Source organism: Chaetodon auriga, chromosome 17 (assembly GCF_051107435.1).
Source record: "Chaetodon auriga isolate fChaAug3 chromosome 17, fChaAug3.hap1, whole genome shotgun sequence".
NCBI lineage: Eukaryota > Metazoa > Chordata > Actinopteri > Chaetodontiformes > Chaetodontidae > Chaetodon > Chaetodon auriga.
Genome location: NC_135090.1, coordinates 8,072,620 through 8,093,499, shown reverse-complemented (window position 1 = coordinate 8,093,499; position 20,880 = coordinate 8,072,620). Strand labels below are relative to the sequence as shown.

General features: G+C 41.6%; 3 protein-coding genes across 5 annotated transcripts; all 3 read right to left on the bottom strand.

Moving 5' to 3' along the window:
• Positions 1 to 579: 579 nt before the first annotated feature.
• Positions 580 to 5,473, bottom strand: LOC143334946 (glutathione S-transferase A-like). Its single transcript, XM_076753989.1, has 6 exons — positions 2,965 to 5,473; positions 2,780 to 2,845; positions 2,480 to 2,585; positions 1,869 to 1,987; positions 968 to 1,050; positions 580 to 868 (listed from the first exon to the last, which is right to left on the bottom strand). The coding sequence occupies exons 1-6, from the start codon at positions 3,130 to 3,132 to the stop codon at positions 739 to 741; spliced, it is 672 nt and encodes a 223-aa protein (XP_076610104.1). The 5' UTR covers positions 3,133 to 5,473; the 3' UTR covers positions 580 to 738.
• Positions 5,474 to 5,478: 5 nt separating this feature from the next.
• LOC143334947 (glutathione S-transferase A-like) lies at positions 5,479 to 10,312 on the bottom strand. 2 transcript variants are annotated; one of them, XM_076753990.1, is made up of 7 exons: positions 10,189 to 10,312; positions 8,112 to 8,312; positions 7,926 to 7,991; positions 7,626 to 7,731; positions 6,789 to 6,907; positions 5,905 to 5,987; positions 5,479 to 5,803 (listed from the first exon to the last, which is right to left on the bottom strand). In XM_076753990.1, exons 2-7 carry the CDS (start codon positions 8,277 to 8,279, stop codon positions 5,674 to 5,676), a joined length of 672 nt encoding a protein of 223 aa, XP_076610105.1. In that variant the 5' UTR covers positions 8,280 to 8,312; positions 10,189 to 10,312; the 3' UTR covers positions 5,479 to 5,673. The 2 variants fall into 2 exon arrangements, with proteins under 2 accessions (XP_076610105.1, XP_076610106.1); XM_076753991.1 differs by having other exon boundaries at positions 10,043 to 10,265.
• A 1,010-nt stretch (positions 10,313 to 11,322) lies between these two features.
• On the bottom strand, positions 11,323 to 20,238 carry LOC143334949 (glutathione S-transferase A-like). 2 transcript variants are annotated; one of them, XR_013078374.1, is made up of 7 exons: positions 20,021 to 20,238; positions 19,836 to 19,901; positions 14,907 to 15,012; positions 13,319 to 13,437; positions 12,560 to 12,642; positions 12,205 to 12,458; positions 11,323 to 12,170 (listed from the first exon to the last, which is right to left on the bottom strand). XR_013078374.1 is itself a non-coding variant. In XM_076753995.1 (6 exons), exons 1-6 carry the CDS (start codon positions 20,186 to 20,188, stop codon positions 12,329 to 12,331), a joined length of 672 nt encoding a protein of 223 aa, XP_076610110.1. In that variant the 5' UTR covers positions 20,189 to 20,238; the 3' UTR covers positions 11,323 to 12,328. The 2 variants fall into 2 exon arrangements, 1 of the variants encoding a protein (XP_076610110.1); XM_076753995.1 differs by having other exon boundaries at positions 11,323 to 12,458.
• Between the last annotated feature and the right edge of the window lie 642 nt (positions 20,239 to 20,880).

The following is a 20,880-nucleotide window of genomic DNA, read 5'->3' as shown; positions in this document are numbered from 1 at the left end:
ACTGTGCGGGCTTGCCCTGCTATCAGCTGAAAAGGACATTGCATCCAAACTGGATAATAAAGATCTTATTGCGGAGTTTGCGGCCAAGAAGGCAAGGAAAGTGACTGATATGATCAGTTTCTGCGCGATTTATGCATGGTGAGTCCATCTCATTTGTTAAAGTGACAGTGCAGTAAATGTGTTGTGTGGAGTTGTAATGAAAATGAACGTATATGATGAATGAGAAGTGTCCTAGCCTAGTTCTTTAAAATGTCAAGATACCAAAAATAAAGTGACTGAGCTGACTTGATGTAAAGCCACTCGTTGCACAGTTGATTTGTCCTCCCTTTGAAATAAATAGCAAAAAGGCATAGCTGAGACGATGTGTAAGATTGTGCTGTATTATTCTACTTGGTAAAAACGTTTTGCAGAGGATTTATGCAGTAGAATCAGAATAGCTGTGTCCGTGTGACTGTTATTCATGCGCACTTGCACATCCATGTCAAAGTGCAGGGCCTCGCATTTCAGGTTGGCACAGCCCCCCACGTGACGGCCCACACCTATATTCTGTGGATGCTGAACTTTACATTAACACAATGCTGAAAGTCACTTTTTATTCATTTTGTTTACAGCACAAAAGAGTAATCTGCAGTCAATTCTATTTGGAAAGTTAACAACAACATTAAAATTAAAATGCTGCCAGATAGAGTAATTCAATGCAAGGAGTGGTAACAGGAATGATTCCAGCATGTCAGCATCTCAGAAGTCTTTCAGCATGTCTTGTCCTGGGCTGTCCAGCCAGGTGGGAGGCCAGGTGGCTTTGATGCTGGGTCTGTCCTTAAGACTGTTATAGTAAGCTGCCAGTTTGGGGTAACGCTCCTCACATAACCTACAGAATGGAGAAAAGTTCATGTGAACTTGGCATTTGCAATCCATGCATTCATTCTCTCAAGCAGCTGAAAGTCAGCTTCAGTCAGAGGTCACCTACCCAAAACGGAAGAGATAAGCAATGCTTGGAAAGACAGTCACATCAGCCAGTGTAAAGGTCTTTCCTGCCAGGCAACAGGGTGCCTGGAAGACAGAACAAGAAAGTTAAAGGACACATTCATGTGCTGGTGAGCAAATCTGACAACCAAGACTGTCATGTCAGCCGTTGAACAGAGCTGCATTCATTTGCTGCTTTCTCACATTACAATCACAGTTTGCACAAATCATAGATGCGATGGATGGCTATACAGTAGCTGAGCTAACTAAAATACACTATGGGTTCATGTGCCTTCAAAGAAATCGTTTATTTTCTAGCAGAGAGCTCAGTGAGAAGATTGACATCACTCTGGTATCTGTCCGTTAAATATGAAGCCTCAGTCAACAGCCAGTTAGCTTAGCTTAGCACAAAGACTGGAAACAGTTAGCCTGGCTCTGTCCACTGCTAACAAAATGTGCCAACCAGTACTTCTGAGGCTCACTAATGTATTTATTTAACATGTTATATCTCTTCTTTTTATATCACAAACAATAAAGTTTTGTATAGAAAGTACATATATAAAGTTGATTTTGCATTTTATGTTTTGTATTTTACTCCCTTCTATGTCTCCTTTTATATATTCCTGATACTTCTGCTGCTGCTTGTAACAACTAATGTGCAGTTACTTCCTGGTTTGTCCGACACATTACCTCAGATAAAACCACAACTTGCACTTTTGTTTTGTTTTGTTTTTGATATAAGGATTTGAAAAATGAGATAATAATATTTTTTACCTTGGCAACGAGCCATTGTAGCCATTGTTTTTCTTGTGAGTGTGACCCTGTGTTGTTTTTATTTTTACTGCTACTGTGGCAGAACCAGTTTCCTGGGTGTATCTGATTTCAGGTGTTATCTTCAGGTTTACCTTGTCCAGGTATCCCTCCCACAGCTTGAGCTCAGCAATCAGAGCCTCTTTGTTCCTCTTCTGAGCAGATTCGTGCCTCTCTTCCTCTGGGACCTTCCAGTTGTAGTACAGAAAATCCGCTGAAAAATATCAAAACAAGCTTTCAGGGGGTGACTCTTGAAGGTATGGGAGCTATGAGATAAAAAATCTATCCAAACGTTGTAAAACATTCACTCCCACATTAGTGGGCCAATTGCTTTCATTTCCTGAGCAGTTGAGGGTGGGGTCAGTCATTAAAGTATTTTGGAACATCAGGGAAAACAGCACAAGTGGCTCAAATAATGTTGGAAAATGTTGGAAAATACTGTGATCATAGAATTGTGTATTAGAAATGTATTTCTAATAATGCAAAGACAGACCTCTAAATGGCAACAGCATCAGCTCGATCATAAAACCTTGTGAGAAAAACCTTTTGCAGCCTGCTGAAGCTTTTATAACTAAATGCAAGTGACTCAAATGTCATGATTAATTATTAGGATTATTAACATGCAGGATTTACAGGGCCAACAAACACAGTTGCATTGCAAAACAGAAGTGAAACACCTCAGCTTTGCATGTCTGGGTTAACATACCCATTTTCTGGCCGAGCGTGAAACACTCAAAAAGGCGCTGGTACATCAGTGCTTGCTCAGCAGCACCGTCAGGGATCAGCTTGTTTCCCTGAGACTTGAACTGGCTCTGTTAGTGGAGACATGAAAAGAGCAACTATGATCAACAGCTGTATGGCGCTCCAGTTCCCTGTCCTGTGTAGTTTGCTGTGTCTGTTGGGCATTGAGGAATTGTTACACATTCAAGGAGCCCTACTAATTATTAACTTCTTGGTAAAATATGGCAGCACAAGGCCGAGTTCAGCAGCTTAGCAAAGTTCTCACCTCCAGGTAAAAGCAGGCAGCGAGGGACTCATTCAGGATCTTGTCTCCATGTTTGAAGGCAGGCAGCTTTAAGAAAGATAGAGTGAAATAAAAACTTAGTATTACAATGAATAGAAATGTGTGCATGTCATTAAAAAGCAGGCTGACACTGTGAAAGGACTTGTATTATTTCCAGATTCACTCACCTGTCCCCTGGGATTCATCTCCATGACTTCCTTCGACTTGTGCTCCATTTTCTCGAAGGAGAGCAGTTTCTGGTTGTAGCCCTTCAGGTTCTTCTCCTCCAGAGCGATCATGATCTTCCAGCAGGGTGGAGAGCCAGAGCCCCACAACAGAGTCATGTCTTTGGCCATGGTTTCAGAGTGAACTGCTACACCTGACTGCAGCTGAAGAGAAAAACTGGAATCTGTCAGATGCCTGTTTTTATAACACGCTCTGACCAACCCTTCACAACCAGATTGGTGGAGAGAAGTCCCCTCCCATTTTTGTGTTCTTACCCAAGATTACGACTCCACACAGTTGAGATGCTTCACTCCCTATCCAAGCATGCCCCCCCCCATCCGTCCACACCTGTCCGCTTCAGTTCACTCAGGGCAGCATGATGTCATGTTCAAAGTCTGTGTCTTTATTATTTCTGCATTATTCCACCTCCAGCTGCTTATATCCACAGGCAATAGACCAAGTGAGATGTGAGGAGGAGTGACTTCTCTTGCTTTGCATTAATACTCTCTGATCGAAGACGTTACATAATGCATGAAATATGATCAGAAGGAAAACAGGAATCCAGAATCACCACCATATGAAAGAAATAAGTGTAATCTTCACAGTTAAAGTGACTTTAAGGGGTGTAGTAGTTGTTGGGATGTCACGTGCGTAGTTATGTATGATGTGCTCTAACATGACTGTAGCACTCCAACAAACATTACTTCCATAATATGTGCCTATGGAAACCTTTGCATATGATCTTAGTTGGTTGGCTTTATCTTAAAGTACTCCTGCAGTGATTTTCTGTTTTCCTGTTGCATGTTTACAGGCAATTTGACTGAAATTAAACTGTTGAACAGTCACGGTGACTCAGCACTTTGCACTCACCCTTGCACACACAGAGGAGACTCTGGCACTGTTATTCAAATGAAACAATCAGATTGAATATGCACACCACCTATCGACCTACATTTGGGAATGGCGTTTCAAGTGGCACTGAGCAGAAACCTTGAGCACCCTCTGTTGACACACAATTTACGTTTTCTTTGTGCCTCGTTCTCCAAGTCAGTATTTGCACTCCAGACATTGTGCACTTGCGAACAGTTGCCAGTATGAGCACTGCAGTGGAGTTAACTGTGTGTGGAAATGAACCAGATCCTGTCATGTATTTGATCCAGTTTATATTCAGTCTCTGCTGTTTTTGCCTGCAGCTGCTTTCAAAAGACATCTTATTATAAAGAGAGAGAGCAGAAATCACATGAAAAATGTTGCTTTGCATTCATACTCTCTGATCTAAGACGAACATAATCTGTGGAAAGAAGGAAAACAGGAATCCAGAATCACTCACTTGCAAAAGAAATAACTGTAATCTTCACATTTAACATTGCTGCAGGAACACTGCAGCAACTTTAAGGGGTGTAATAGTTGTTGTGATGTCACATCTGCAGTTATTTATTATGTGCCCCCAACATTACTGTAGCATTCCAACAAACACTACTTACATGGATGGTTGAGATACCATCAGCAGACATCCAAGTACAAAGAATAACTTAATGTTTAGATATTTTCATCCCACACTGTAGTACTGTTTTATCTTAAAGCAACTGATAGCCTTCAGCAATGTCGTCTCTCTGATAAACCAAAGCACAGCTGTATCTCTTGTCATTGCAGCTGTTCTTTTGCACAATAGAGAGGACAACACATTGTACCTCAAAACATGCACAACAGCCTGCAGGATGTTGCTACAACCTTTTGCTGCAAGTGTTTGTATGTCCAGGGGGACTAGTCTTGAGGTGCCAGTAGAAGGGCCTGGTGGAGAAAGAGGTGGGTGACATCAACAAGTCAGGTAGTCGATGGCTTGAACTCAGACACACTGAGTTTCTGGTTTCTTTTAAATCTCTTCTTAAGGCTTTTTGTGAAAGTGTCTGGAAATGTTTAATATATGTTTATTTTACAATGTTTTCATTTGTTGTTTTTTATCTCATTCATCATATTGGTTTTACTTGCTCTTTCCTCATGTCCTTTGGCCTCTGTGTCATTTTTTCGGTCTTATCTGGGTTTTTCATTATTTTGTTCTTTTAGGAATAGCACTCTGTTACATAAATAAAGTTTATCGTTATTGCTTGATCAATGAGTATTTGACAACAAATGACAACAAAAATAAGTTGAATTAACATAATCTAACAAAGCTCTTATCATCAATATGTTTTCCTCATCTGCACTGATTATGGTTTCATTTGCTTTGATCGCAGGGTGAGTGACTCAGGTGCTGATAATAAACTTCACCCTGAACCCAGACTCTGATCTTAAGGTGTCTCCTTGTGGAAAAGTTTTCACCTGGACAGTTATTAGAAAATAAAAAAGTCCAGATTCCGAACTTGCAGTGAGAGACCTGTCCTGATGGCTATGGTCACATATCTTGTTGTAGAAACTCACAACTATGTATCCCCGCTACATCAAGCTATTCCAGTCAACAATGGGCTCAAAGCGGGCTCTGAAGTGCTGAAGGTCAGTTTTTATATCTTTTGTTTACTGCACAAAAAGAGCGATCTGTAGTTTAAGTCACATACAAACTTTGTTTGGAAATTAACAACTACAGTAAAAGCAAAAGCATTTTTGTCAAAATGCGGCCAGATGGAGAAGTGCAATGCAAGGAGCGGTGACAGGAATGATTCCAGCATGTCAGCATCTCAAAAGTCTTTCAGCATGTCTTGTGGTTCCAAGCCGTGCCAGATGAGAGGCCAGGTGGCTTTGATGCTGGGTCTGTCCCTGAGACTGTTATAGTAAGCTGCCAGTTTGGGGTAACGCTCCTCACGTAACCTACAGAATGAAGAAAAGTTCATGTAAACTTGGCATTTGCAATCCATGCATTCATTCTCTCAAGCAGCTGAAAGTCAATTTCAGTCAATGAGGTCACCTACCCACACTGGAAAATAATTGCGACGCTTGGAAAAACAGTCACATCAGCCAGTGTAAAGGTCTTTCCTGCCAGGCAACAGGGTGCCTGGAGGACAGAACAAGAAAGTTAAAGGACACATTCATGTGCTGGTGAACAGATCTGACAACCAAGACTGTCAGCCGCTGAACAGAGCTGCATTTATTTGCTGCCTTCTCACGTTACAATCACAGTTTGCACAAATCATAGATGCGATGGATGGCTATACAGTAGCTGAGCTAACTAAAATACATTATGGGTTCATGTGCCTTCAAACAAATCATTTACTTTTTAGCAGAGAGCTACATGAGAAGATTGACATCACTCTGGTATCTGTCCATTAAATATGAAGCCTCTGTCAACAGCCAGTTAGCTTAGCTTAGAGCAAAGACTGGAAACAGTTAGCCTGGCTCTGTCCACTGCTAACAAAATGTGCCAACCACTACTTCTGAGTCTCACGAATGTATTTATTTAACATGTTATATCTCTTCTTTTTATATCACAAACATTAAAGTTTTTGTATAGAAAGTACATATATAAAGTTGATTTTTCATTTTATATTTTGTATTTTACTCCCTTCTATGTCTCCTTTTATATATTCCTGATTCTTCTGCTGCTGCCTGTAACAACTAATGTGCAGTTACTTCCTGGTTTGTCCTACACATTACCTCAGGTAAAACCACAACTTGCAGTTTTGTTGTGTTTTTTACATCAGTATTTGAAAAATGAGATAATATTTTTTACCTTGGCAACGAGCCATTCTAGCTATTTTTTTTTCTTGTAAGTGTGACCCTGTGTTGTTTTTATTGTTACTGCGGCAAAACCAGTTTCCTGAGTGTGTATGATTTCAGGTGTTATCTTCAGGTTTACCTTGTCCAGGTATCCCTCCCACAGCTTGAGCTCAGTAATCAGAGCCTCTTTGTTCCTCTTCTTAGCAGATTCGTGCCTCTCTTCCTCTGGGACCAACCCTTCGTAGTACGTAAAATCCACTGAAAAATATCACAACAAGCTTTCAGTGGTGAATGTCGAAGGTATGTGAGCTATGAGAGATAATAAATTTAACTAAACATTAATTCATTCCTACATTAGTGGGCCAATTGCTTTCATTTTCTGAGCAGTTGAGGGTGGGGTCAGTCATTAAAGTATTATGGAACATCAGTGAAAACAGCACAAGTGGCTCAAATAATGTTTGAAAATGTTGGAAAATACTATGATCACTTTGGGAAATGGATTTCTAATAATGCATGATTATTTGATTGGAATTAACTCGGGGTGCAGCTCTCTTATTTTTGCACCCTGAAGGACTCTGTCTCATGACTTGCAAGCTATGACCTTTTAACATCACAAGCTGCTGTAAGGGGTGCGCTGCATAGACTTAATGCATGGTGCCATGGCTTCATTATGTGAATGCAGAGCTCAGTAGTGCATGGGTTGTGTTTTGAACAGCTCAGGTCTCTTGGTGTGTGATGCTGTCAAGAGCGATGTAGTTCAAAGCCCCAAAAGGCCTAAATGGCAACAGCATCAGCTCGATCATAAAGCTTTGTGAGAAAAAACTTTTGTAGCCTGGTGAGGCTTTTTTTCCTAAATGCAAGTGACTCAAATGTAATGATTATTTATTAGGGTTATTAAAATGCAGGATTTATAAACATGGTTGTATTGCAAAACAGAGGTGAAACACCTCAGCTTTGCATGTCTGGGTTAACATACACATTTTCTGGCTGAGTGCGAAACCCTCAAAAAGGCGCTGGTACATCAGTGCTTGCTCAGCAGCACCATCAGGGATCAGCTTGTTTCCCTGGGACTTGAACTGGCTCTGTTATTGGAGACATGAAAAGAGCAACTATGATCAACAGCTGTATGGAGCTCTGATTCCCTGTCCTCTGCAGTGTGCTGTGTCTGTTCGGCATTGAGGAATTGCTACACATTCAATGAGCCCTATTAATTAATAACTTCTTGGTGGAATATGGCAGCACAAGGCCGAGTTCAGCAGCTTCGCAAAGTTCTCACCTCCAGGTAAAAGCAGATAGCGAGGGACTCATTCAGGATCAAGTCTCCATGTTTGAAGGTAGGCATCTTGAAGAAGGATAGAGTGGAATAAAAACTTAGTATTACAATGAATAGAAATGTGTGCATGTCATGAAAAAGCAGGCTGACACTGTGAAAGGACTTGTATTATTTTTCAGATTCACTCACCTGTCCCCTGGGATTTATGTCCATGACTTCCTTCGACTTGTGCTCCATTTTCTCAAAGGAGAGCATTTTCTGGTTGTAGCCCGTCAGGTTCTTCTCCTCCAGAGTGATCATCGCCCTCCAGCAGAAAGGAGAGCCAGCGCACCACAGCAGTCTCATGTTTTTGGCCATGGTTTCAGAGTGAACTGATCCCCCTGACTGCAGCTGAAGTTGGAATGAGTTAAAGTGAAACTTGAATCTGTCAGATGCCTGATTTTATAACACGCTCTGACCAACCCTTCACAGCCTGATTGGTGGAAGAAATCCCCTCCCATTTTTGTGTTCTTACCCATGATTGTGACCCCAGAGATGCTTCACAGCCTATCCAAGCATGCCTCCCCATCCATCCACACCCATCCACTTCAATTCACTCAGGGCAGCATGATGTCATGTTCAAAGTCTGTCTTTTTATTTCTGCATTATTCCACCTCTAGCTGCTTATGTTCACATTAGACCAAGTGAGATGTGAGGAGGAGTGACTTCTCTTGCTTTGCATTAATACTCTCTGATTGAATACGTGACAGAATGCATGAAATATGATCAGAAGGAAAACAGGAATACAGAATCACTCACGTGAAAAAGAAATAACTGTAATCTTCACATTAAACGTCGAAGCAGGAACACTGCAACAACTTTAAGGGGTGTCGTAGTTGTTGGGATGTCACATCTGCAGTCATTTATTATGTGCCTGAACATTACTGTAGCAGCCTGTGGACACCTATGCCAACATGATCTTAGTTTGTTGGTTTTATCGTAAAGTACTCCTGCAGTCATTTGCTGTTACATGTTTTAACTGAAATTAGACTTGAACAGTGACAATGACCATGCACTTTTCACTCACCCCTGCACACACAGACGAGACCAGTTCCGGCACGGTAATTCAAATGAGGACAGTGTACAGAATTTACACACCACCTATCGACCTAAATTTGTTCACCTATCCAATCACATCAAATGTAGCACAACTGGGAGGAAACTGTCCAATCTGGCAACACTGGATGGTTAAGATACCATCAGCAGACTTCCAAGTACAAAGAATAACTTAATATTTAGACTTTCTCATCCCGCACTGTAATACTGTATTATCTTAAACCAACTGATAGCCTTCACCGATGTTGTCTCTCTGACAAAGCAAAACACAGTTGTATCTCTTGTCACTGTGGCTGATCCTTTGCACAACAGAGAGGACAACACATTGTACCTCAAAACATGCACGACAGCCTGCAGGACTGTATATTACATTATCTTTACGGTCATATGAATGCTAATAAATAAACGAATGAATGATTAAATAACCATAGAAAATCCAGGTTATCAGAGAGCAAACACAACTAGCAAATACAGAAAGATCTAAGGTAACAAAGACGTCAGTGGCGGGTCTAGACAAACTTTACTAGGGGGGCCAAGGAGGGGCCAGTGTTTAACCAAAGGGGCACATTAAAAAATGGCAACAAACGATATTTAAAGATTATGAAATTTATTTTACTTTAAAATCATATAAACATTTATTCTGTTCAAGAGTGAGTGCAGGTGCGAGAGGTAGGACCATAAAAAATGAAAAATGAGAAATACAGTGCAGGCTACAAATACAGGGTGTCAATTCAATGCAAACAAAACATTTCCTATTTATGGAAGCCCCAAAACTGTGGACAGTTGAGTCCACACTTGAATATTTGAATTGGCACAATGCTGGATCAATTGAATTTTACTTAAAAAAAAAAAAAAAGTAGGGGCATGCATTACATTTCGTTGCCTAACCGTCCCTCCCTACTTAACACGGGCAGACAGCCTACTGTTGATTAATTCCGTCAAATGTATTTGTTAACGCAACGCAACAGACGGATGAAGTTACGTGGTTAACATCACAACATCGTGTGTAGACCTAGCAAGGATACTGACGTTTGGATATTCGCATCGCTTCGATGAGTTTGCTTCGATATGTTTAAGTTTGTAAACATATCGAGGAACGCGTGAGGAACAACATTAACGCTGTTATGTGCAAAACGACAAGTCACTCACGAGATGAAATCGTTTTGCTCACCTTCGACTCTTGCAAAAGAACAAATCGTAGCTCCACTCCCCAAGAGTATCTGCTGAGCTCTCATTCACCGAGCAGCAGGACTTCTGGCAGGCTGCAGTGTTTGGGTGCGCCGCTCTAATTTACCCGTGTATAATGTTGCATTAGTTCACATTCGTTCCGCTTTTGGCGCTCGCGTGTAAAATCAAATTAAATTTATGTGCTAAGCACGGGGGGGGGGGGGGGGGGGCATAGGGATGGCCAGAGACATGTCTATAGAGGGACGGGCCTCCGTAAATATGCGAGACCCTTAACTTCTGCTTCTTCCACTTAAAGTAATAATCTATAATATTACGATAATAGTCAGTCACTGGAGTGTCCCATAAGCTTTGTAACATTCATTCTTCCTCCATTACTTTTCCCAAAATGCTTTGGTTCATCTCAATCGAGGACAGTACCTCTGCCCCAGAGCAGGCTGACAATATTATTTATACTCCAATGTAACATGATAAGATAAGACTTTGTTGATCCAACACAGGGGAAATTAAGTTGTTACATCCAGCAAGTATCACAGAAACAGTCGCCAGAAGGGTCAAGATAAAAACAAAGGAAACAGGAAATAGAATAGAAAAACAAGTATGTACAGTGCCAGCCAAAAGTTTGGACACACCTTCTCATTCAATGGTTTTTCTTCATTTTTTTTTTTTCTTGTTTTCTAAATTGTAGATTAATACTGAAGACATCCAGACTATGAAGGAACACACATGGAATGATGTAGTAAACAAAAAAGTGTGAAATAAACCAGCATATATTTTAGATTTTAGATTATTCATAGTAGCCACCATTTGCTTTGGTGACAGCTTTGCACTCTCTTGGCATGCTCTCAATCAGCTTCATGAGGTCGTCACCTGGAATGGTACTAGTACTATAATAGTACTATAAAAAGTACTTGTTCATTGTGAACGATTCAGGACAATCAGGCTGATGTGCGGAAAGTCTCGGTGACACTTCATCCTTGGCTCAGTTGAATTGTGTTGTCCCTCAGGGCTCAGTTCTTGGCCCAATTCTGTTGTCAATAAATATGCTGCCTCTGTAACTGGTATATTTAGGATCCAAAAGCAGTGCCACCAGAACATGGGTACATCACTTGTACCAACTTTAATTTTACAGGCAGCAACAGATACGCAGGAATGTAGTTCAGTGAAAAGTTCAGAACTATTGTCTCTCAATGGAATAAACATTCTCTTGAGATGTCTGTTGAACCAAACATGAAATAGTCACAGGCGGGCAATGATCCAGGAAGTGCATAACGTCAAATTTCAGAGTCTCTTTAAGTGTTTGGTTCAGCACACACCAAACAGTCACAGGCACATAAAGATCCAGGAAGTGCAGAGTAAGACTCATGGTCAGAGACAAAAGGCTCAGATTTATACCAGGGAACAGGAGAATAGACGTGGCCAAAGGCAGGCAGTTTGGGCAACCAGAGACCAGTGCAAATGCAATTGGAGTCCTGCATGGAAACAATCTAGCCCTGAGTGAGTGTGATAGAGCAGCTTAAATACTGGACTGATTGGGAATGAATCTCAGGTGTGTGATCAGGTGAGTGGACAGGTGGACGTGGCTGGCAAGGGGAGTGAGAGTGAAAAAGTACTGACTGAGCATGTGAACAGATGAGGGAATACAGCAGCAGGTAAGAGACTCAATATACTGTGACTGCCTCATGGCCAGGTCATTCAAAACCATGGTGTGTTTTACCATTTATTTGCAGATGACACTCAGTTGTACGTGCTATTAAACCCATGAATCCTAGCAGCTCGGAATCTAAGGGTTATCATTGAAGCTAAGCTAATAATTTTCTTAATCAAGTCAAAAGTGTTGTGCACTCATGTTTCTTTCAGCTGAATTTCATAAAAAATTGTCATTTTTATCAATTGATGATCTACAAGAAGTCCTACAGGCTTTCATCTGTTCTCAGCTTGATTGCTGCAATTTATATCTTTTGTTTACTGCACAAAAAGAGTGATCTGTAATTTAAGTCACAAACAAATTTTGATTGGAAATTAACAACTACAATAAAAGCAAATACATTTTTATTAAAATGCTGCCAGATGGAGAAGTTCAATGCAAGTAGAGGTTACAGGAATGATTCCAGCATGTCAGCATCTCAAAAGTCTTTCAGCATGTCTTCTTTTGGGCTGTCCGTCCAGATGAGAGGCCAGGTGGCTTTGATGCTGGGTCTGTCCTTAAGACCGTTATAGTAAGCTGCCAGTTTGGGGTAACGCTCCTCACATAACCTACAGAATGGAGAAAAGTTCATGTAAACTTGCCATTTGCAATCCATGCATTCATTCTCTCAAGCAGCTGAAAGTCAATTTCAGTCAATGAGGTCACCTACCCATAATGGAAGATAACTGCGACGATTGTATAAACAGCCACATCAGCCAGTGTAAAGGTCTTTCCTACCATGCAACAGGGTGCCTGGAGGAGAGAACAAGAAAGTTAAAGGACACATTCATGTGCTGGTGAGCAAATCTGACAACCAAGACTGTCAGCCGCTGAACAGAGCTGCATTTGCTTTCTCATGTTACAATCACAATTTGCACAAATCATAGCTGCGATGGATGGCTATACAGTAGCTGAGGTAACGAAAATATGGGTTCATGTGCCTTTAAAGAAATCATTTATTTTCTAGCAGAGAGCTACATGAGTAGATTGACATCACTCTGGTATCTGTCCATTAAATATGAAGCCTCTGTCAACAGCCAGTTAGCTTAGCTTAGCACAAAGACTGGAAACAGGTAGCCTGGCTCTGTCCACTGCTAACAAAATGTGCCAACCAGTACTTCTAAGGCTCACTAATGTATTTATTTAACATTTTATATCTCTTCTTTTTATATCACAAACAATAAAGTTTTGTATAGAAAGTACTTATATAAAGTTGATTTTTCATTTTATATTTTGTATTTTACTCCCTTCTATGTCTCCTTTTAGATATTCCTGATACTGCTGCTGCTGTCTGTAACAACTAATGCACATTCTAGCCATTTTTTTTTTTTTTTGTCTTGTGAGTGTGACCCTGTATTGTTTTTATTGTTACTGCAGCAGAACCAGTTTCCTGGGGATATGTGATTTCAGGTGTTATCTTCAGGCTTACCTTGTCCAGGTATCCCTCCCACAGCTTGAGCTCAGCAATCAGAGCCTCTTTGTTCCTCTTCTGAGCAGATTCGTGCCTCTCTTCCTCTGGGACTGTCCAGTTGTAGTACATAAAATCCACTGAAAAAAATCAAAACAGGCTTTCAGTGGTGACTCTCGAAGGTATGGGAGCTATGAGAGATAATAAATTTATCTAAACACTGTAAAACATTCACTCCCACATTAGTGGGTAGTGATGGGAATTCCGGCTCTTTTAAGAGAGCCGGTTCTCACGGCTCGGCTCTCATAAAAGAGTCGGCTCTTTTGGCTCCCAAGTGGCTCTTCAGATTTTTTTTTGCTTAAATTTATTTATTACCAAAATAATGTAAAATTTTATGTAAAATTAATTACTAATGTGCAAAACATAGTTTATATCAAATTTTACTGCATTTCCTGCGGTCACTCATTTTCTCACCTTTCCAGCATTTTGTCTGTCGCAGCTCTGTGTGTGTGTGTGTGTGTGTGTGTGTGTGTGTGTGTGTGTGTGTGTGTGTGTGCGCGCGCGCTGTGTCTGTACCCCCCGCTCCTCCCCCTCCTGCTCAGTGCGTACACACAGAAGCCACCACACATCATGCAGTTGACCAATCACGTGCAGCTTGAATGGAAAAAAAGTCGAGAAAAAACAAAAAAAAAACCCCAAAGCGGCTCCTACTCCGGCTCCCAGGCAGGAGCCGGCTCCGATCGTTCACTTCAAAGAGCCGGCTCTAAGAGCCGTTTCGTTCACGACCGACACATCACTATTAGTGGGCCAATTGCTTTCATTTCCTGAGCAGCTGAGTGTGGGGTCAGTCATTAAAGTATTATGGAACATCAGTGAAAACAGCAAACAGAAAGTTGCTCAAATATTGTTTGAAAATGTTGGAAAATACAATGATTGCTTTGGGAAATGAATTTGTAATAATGCATGATTTGATTGGAATTAACTCAGGGTGCAGCGCTCTTCTTTTTGCACCCTGAAGGACCCTGTCTCATGACCTTTTAACATCACAAGCTGCTGTAAGGGGTGCACTGCATAGACTTAATGCATGGTGCCATGGCATCATTATGTGGATGCAGAGCTCATTAGTGCATGAGTTGTGTTTTGAACAGCTTGGGTCTCTTGGGGAGGAGGGATGTGGAGCTCCCCTCTCTCACTGAAGACAAGAAGTCTCAGTGGTGTCAAGGTGGCAGTTTGTGACAGTGTAGCTCTCTTATTTTTGCACCCTGAAAGACTCTGTCTCATGACTTGCAAGCCATAACCTTTTAATATCAGCTGCTGTAAAGGGTGCACTGCATGGACTTAATGCACGGTGCCATGGCTTCATTATGTGAATGCAGAGCTCATTAGTGCATGGGCTGCGTTTTGAACAGCTCGGGCCTCTTGGGGAGGAGGGACAGCATCAGCTCAAAGCTTTTGAGAAAAACCTTTGTAGCCGGTGAGGCCTTCATAACCAAATGCAAGTGGCTCAAATGCAATGATTATTTAATATGCAGGATTTACAGGGCCAGCAAACACAGTTGCATTGCAAAACAGTGAAACACCTCAGCTTTGCATGTCTGGGTTAACATACCCATTTTCTGGGTGAGCGTGAAACCCTCAAAAAGACGCTGGTACATCAGTGCTTGCTCAGCGGCACCGTCAGGGATCAGCTTGTTTCCCTGGGACTTGAACTGGCTCTGTTATTGGAGACATGAAAAGATTAACTAATATCAACAGCTGCAAGGAGTTTCCTGAAAATGTGCAGTGTGCTGCCTCTGTTTGGCATTGAGGCATTGTTACACATACAAGGAGTTAGGGCGGGGAGGTATACCGGGTCACATCGAATACCAGTGTATATTTTTGTTATGATATTTTAATATACTGCCACATCGGTGTATGTGATTACACAACGTTCTGAACCCTGCACCGTGCGACACTGTTTCAGACGGGACCGTTTTCAATGTTGCGCTCCTAAACACACATGGAACGGGGCGTGATCAAGATTCTACTCCATCACTATCCACCTAGCCAAAGACATGGCCCCGCTTAACACTGTAGAAAAAGAAGGCTTCAGCAGATAGTCAAGACAGTGGATCCCAGGTATGAAATATTGAGCAAAAAATACTTCAGCCAAGTTGCTATTCCCAACTTGTACTTGTTCAATACGAGAGCCGCCTGTACAGGGGGCAGCGTGAGATGTGCGCAGTTCAGATGATCAATACTAGTGCTGGGCGGTATGACTAAAAGTGTATATATCACGGTATTTTTCACAATTATAACTGTTTAAAGGTATATGACGGTATTTTTTTTTCTTTCATCTGGAAGACAGATGTTTTAACTTAGGTATGTCCAGGCGCTCATTTGGGCGCATCCGGGCAGAGTACCTTTATCTCATCCAAGCATGCGGAGAAGGTCCTCGGTTGAAAACACTTTTACATCTTTTTTCTGCTTGCTATTGTTCTTATCTCTCATAAAAGGACAAAATGCAAACAGTAAGGGGGAGCGGTGATACTAACTGCACAGTTGCACCAGTCAGTAGCTCAGCAACCCATTGGTCAATTTTGATGATCGACACCTCCAGGGTTCTAAATTAACTTTTTTGATCACCAGCCAATGTGGCTGGTGATCTTCTAAAGTTACCAGCCAATCAGAATTTCCACTAGCCAAATTTTTTCCCGGTGAAAATAAGAGAGATTATGAGTGCCACTGAATGCATTTGATCATTTTATTTACATTATTGGCATGAAAAATGCACAGAAAGTACAACACATGAAACAAAATATAAACAGAAAGTGCAAATATTTAATTTATACAAACAAAAAATGCTGTCAGATTTATTATTTTCTAAAATACATTTTTCCAGTATTTAGTATCATTACATTCCTAATAAAATGTATTTTTCCTTTCAACTTAAAGTGTTTCTGCTTCCCGTCTTTAATAAGAAATATATATATAAGTAACAGCCATGACTTAAACACTTGCAAAAAATTGCATTGGTAATAAATTGAATTATGTATGTACAACTAGAAAACACAAACAGTGCAGCAGTCAGTACTGCAGACTTCTTCGGCTCTCCTGATGACTTCGGGCATTCTCATGGTCCTTTACTGCCTCGACTTTAAAATTATTAGTCCCCACCACAAAATTATTCGTCTTGTTTTTTTCTTTCGTGTACATGCGGCAATCCTTACAAAACATGACGGCATTTTCGTGATCAAACTCAAGCCATTCACGACCTGTCAACCATTTAGCGTTAAACTTTCTTTTCTTCGTTTCGCACGCTTTGTCGACATTCTCATCCCCTGCCTCCTTCCTCTTCTCCCCCCAGACGTCTGTCCCAACCACCGCAGCATTTAGTTTAACTTTACTTTTTACTTTTAGCTAGCTCACTCTCCTTTTTTACAGTTTATACGCCGCCGTTCATTCTTCTTCTTCTTCTTCTTCTTCGTGTTTGCGTTTCCGTGGTTTCTCGCGCCGGTTGCACTACAAACTGTAGTGTGCTTGCGCACAGCCAATGGGCGTTTTGTACGTCATCACGTAGCATTACGACAGTGTTCATGGGAACTGTAGGACGGACTGTCAGGGGGACAAATGACCAAGAACTGTAGAGCGGCTCTGACTGACATGATTGCCTAATGCATTACCGGCCAAATTGGCTAGTAAGTTTTTATTTACACCCGCCAATATGAATTTTAACCCGCATTTGGCGGGTTGGCGGGTGTTAATTTAGAACCCTGGACACCTCTATCAACCAGTCAGAGTCAAGAGATTCGAGTGGCAGTGCCCAAATTCACCATAGTAACACCAATGACAATCCAGAAGGAAGTAAACCCAAAGATAGTATATCGCATGAAGAGCGCTCCCTCCACTGTAGAAACCCCCTCCTCTTTATGTAAACAACCAGGACCTTCGTGACTAACACAGAGTCATAGGAGCAGATATTAGCAGCGTTTTTTCAAGCTGGAATATAACTTTTGACCACAAAACACCAAAAGAAAAAAAATACTTTATGATTTTTTTTGAAGTTCTTTTCTGCTACTCTTTGGCTGCTAGCTTGCCGAGCTTTCGTTGAATAGTGAGGAGGCAGATCATCAGACTCTTTGCTTTCATATAATATCAGGCTTGCGTGGTTTGCGCAGTGGTGAAATCAGCAGACGCTCTAAAGTGGATGTACACTATTTTCGTCTTTTTGTTACGTGCGCATATAATTTATTGCTGTATGAATTATGTTTCGTTTGGGTGGCAATGCTTGGTAGAGGCTTTTAGCTGAGTTTCTCCCCGCCATTCTGATATGCTACAAGTTAGGATTGGTGCTTTCTAGCCTGAACATTGATCACCTGAACGGCACGCATCTCACGCTGCCCCCTGTACAGGCGGCGCTCGTATTGAACAAGTACAAGTCGGGGATAGCAACTTGGCTGAAGTATTTTCTGCTCGGTGTATCATACCTGGGATCCACTGTCTGGATCATCTGCTGAAGCCTTCTTTTTCTGCAGTTAAGCGGGGCCATGTCTTTGACTAGGTGGACAGTGATAGAGCTTGTAATCTCGATCCATTGTTGGCTTTTTCTGTCGTAGGGAGTCCCCTGAAGTGACATTTACCTTGGTTTTTCTTTTTCTTTTCCCGTGTTACCTGCTGATGTGGAGAGCGCTGATCTTGACTTCATACATTCTTGATATTCCAAGACATGTTTGCGGCTAAGGTGGTGGAGCAAATTGGTTGTGTTGGCGCAACCTAGCAATGTACAGTTTACCCTCAACAAGCCTCGCACATTGCGTGTTTAGAGGCGCAAAACTGAAAACGGTCCCGTCTGAAACAGTGTCGCACAGCACAGCGTTCCGAACGTTGTGTAATTACATACACAGGTGTGGCGGTATATTAACAAAAATACACACAGGTATTCGGTGTGAACCGGTATGCTCATGCTAGGAAGCACCAATCCTAACGTGTAGCATATCAGAATGACGGAAAGAAACTCAAGTAAAAGCCTTTCCCAAGCATTGCCACCCAAACGAAACATTATACAGCAATAAATTCTATGCACATGTAACAAAAAGACGAAAATAGCGTCTGTCTACTTTAGAGCGTCTGCTGATTTCACAGCTTCACGCAAACCACACAAGCTATGTGGTATCATATATGGCACATAAACAGTGCCAGTCTAGTTGAGCTCCAGTTGTGCAGGACCCTGACTTCAGTTTAAGTCGTGTGTGCGTGAATGACGAGTGAGTCCAACCATCATATGACCTATGTTATATTTCTGTGTTGATGTGGTTGTGCATAATCTAAACTGACTGATGTAGACCAGAGTTCGGAGCTAAATCACTTTAATTACCTGCTGTGTCGGCTCTGTGTCCATGCCTGCTAGATAGCCATGTAGCTCATGGCATTTATCGCAGATGTTTAACGCTAATTATCACCGGAAGTAGCACACGTTGGACTTTCACGATAAGAGCGTCATGCCAGTTTGTGATATATTAAAATGATGGTGACTTGACAGAGTGAGACAAGTCTGAGAGATCTGTGTGGAGTGTGTTAAAGTGTTTGTTTACCAGTGTAATAAGAGAGAGAGATAAGCTTGTAATCTTTCATTTTCTACCTCATTTGATTATTGTCTGTTTAGGTCAGACTGGTGATATGTTATAGGTTGAGTTAATTCATGGATATGTTTATTTATCCTTCACTAAGTTATATTTCTTATTCTTTCATGTAGAAAAACCACAAACACATATACACCCAAGGCTTGTACCCGGTATGTGATGCTGCATAAGAGAGTAAAGAGAAGAAGAGAATATCACATCAGCCTCTCAGTCCTTTATTCGTACATACTCTGAAGGGCCTTACATAGTGCTCTGGCCAGTACTCCTTGTGTGAACCTGGTGATCAAACCCTGAGCCAGCACCCTACCAGACAGAACAGTGTCCTCTCCACTACAAGGGGGTTTCTAGAGTGGAGGAAGCGCTCTTCATGCGATAGACTATCTATGGGTTTACTTCCGTTTGGATCGTCATCGGTGTTACCATGGTGAATTTGGGTGCTCGTGACTCTGACTGGTTGATAGAGAGGTCGATCGTCAAATTTGACCAATGGGTTGCTGAGCTATTAACCGGTGTAGCTGCTCCGTCTCTTTTACACATGAATGAGCAGAGCGCTCACAGAGGACACTGCCGACCAGCCCAAGGTGTTATTTTACTGTTTTATTTGCATTTCGTCTATTTCTGTGAGATAGCAACAATAGCAAGCAGAACAAAGGCTGAAAAAATGTTTTCAACAGAGGAGTTTCTCCATATGCTTCAACGAGATAACGGTACTCTGCCCAGATGAGTGCCTGGACATGCCTGTGTTAACATCTGTCTTCCAGATGAAAGAAAAAAAATACCGTCATTTCCCGTGAAACCGTTATAATTTTGAAATATACCGTAATATACATTTAGCACTACAAGGAGCCCTACTTATGATTAACTGCCTGGTGGAATATGGCAGCACGAGGCCAAGTTCAGCAGCTTCGCAAAGTTCTCACCTCCAGGTAAAAGCAGGCAGCGAGGGACTCATTCAGAATCTTGTCTCCATGTTTGAAGGTAGGCATCTTGAAGAAGGATAGAGTGGAATAAAAACTTTGTATTACAATGAATAGAAATGTGTGCATGTCATGAAAAAGCAGGCTGACACTATGAAAGGACTTGTATTATTTCCAGATTCACTCACCTGTCCCCTGGGATTTATGTCCATGACTTCCTTCGACTTGTGCTCATTTTTCTCAAAGGAGAGACATTTCTGATTGTAGTCCTTCAGGTTCTTCTCCTCCAGAGCGATCATCACCCTCCAGCAGAAAGGAGAGCCGGCGCACCACAGCAGTCTCATGTCCTTGGCCATGGTTTCAGAGTGAACTGATCCCCCTGACTGCAGCTGAAGTTGGAACCAGTGAAAGTGAAACTTGAATCTGTCAGATGCCTGATTTTATAACACGCTCTGACCAACCCTTCACAACCTGATTGGTGGAAAGAAGTCCCCTCCCATTTTTGTGTTCTCACCCATGATTGTGACTCCAGACAGCTAAGATGCTGCACACCCTATCCAAGCATGCCTCCCCATCCATCCACACCAATCCACTTCATTTCACTCAGGGCAGCATGATGTCATGTTCAAAGTCTGTGTCTTTATTATTTCTGTATTATTTCACCTCTAGCTGCTTATGTTCACATTAGACCAAGTGAGATGTGAGGAGGAGTGACTTCTCTTGCTTTGCATTAATACTCTCTGATCGAAAACGTGACAGAATGCATGAAATATGAGCAGAAGGAAAACAGGAATCCAGAATCACCACCTTACGAAAGAAATAACTGTAATCCTCACAGTTAAAGTGACTTTAAGGGGTGTAGTAGTTGTAGGGATGTCACATGTGCTTTTGTGTTTATTATGTGCTCTAACATGACTGTAGCACTGCAACAAACATTACTTCCATAATATGTGCCTATGGAAACCTTTGCACATGATCTTAGTTGGTTGGCTTTATCTTAAAGTACTCCTGCAGTGATTTTCTGTTTTCCTGTTGCATGTTTACAGGC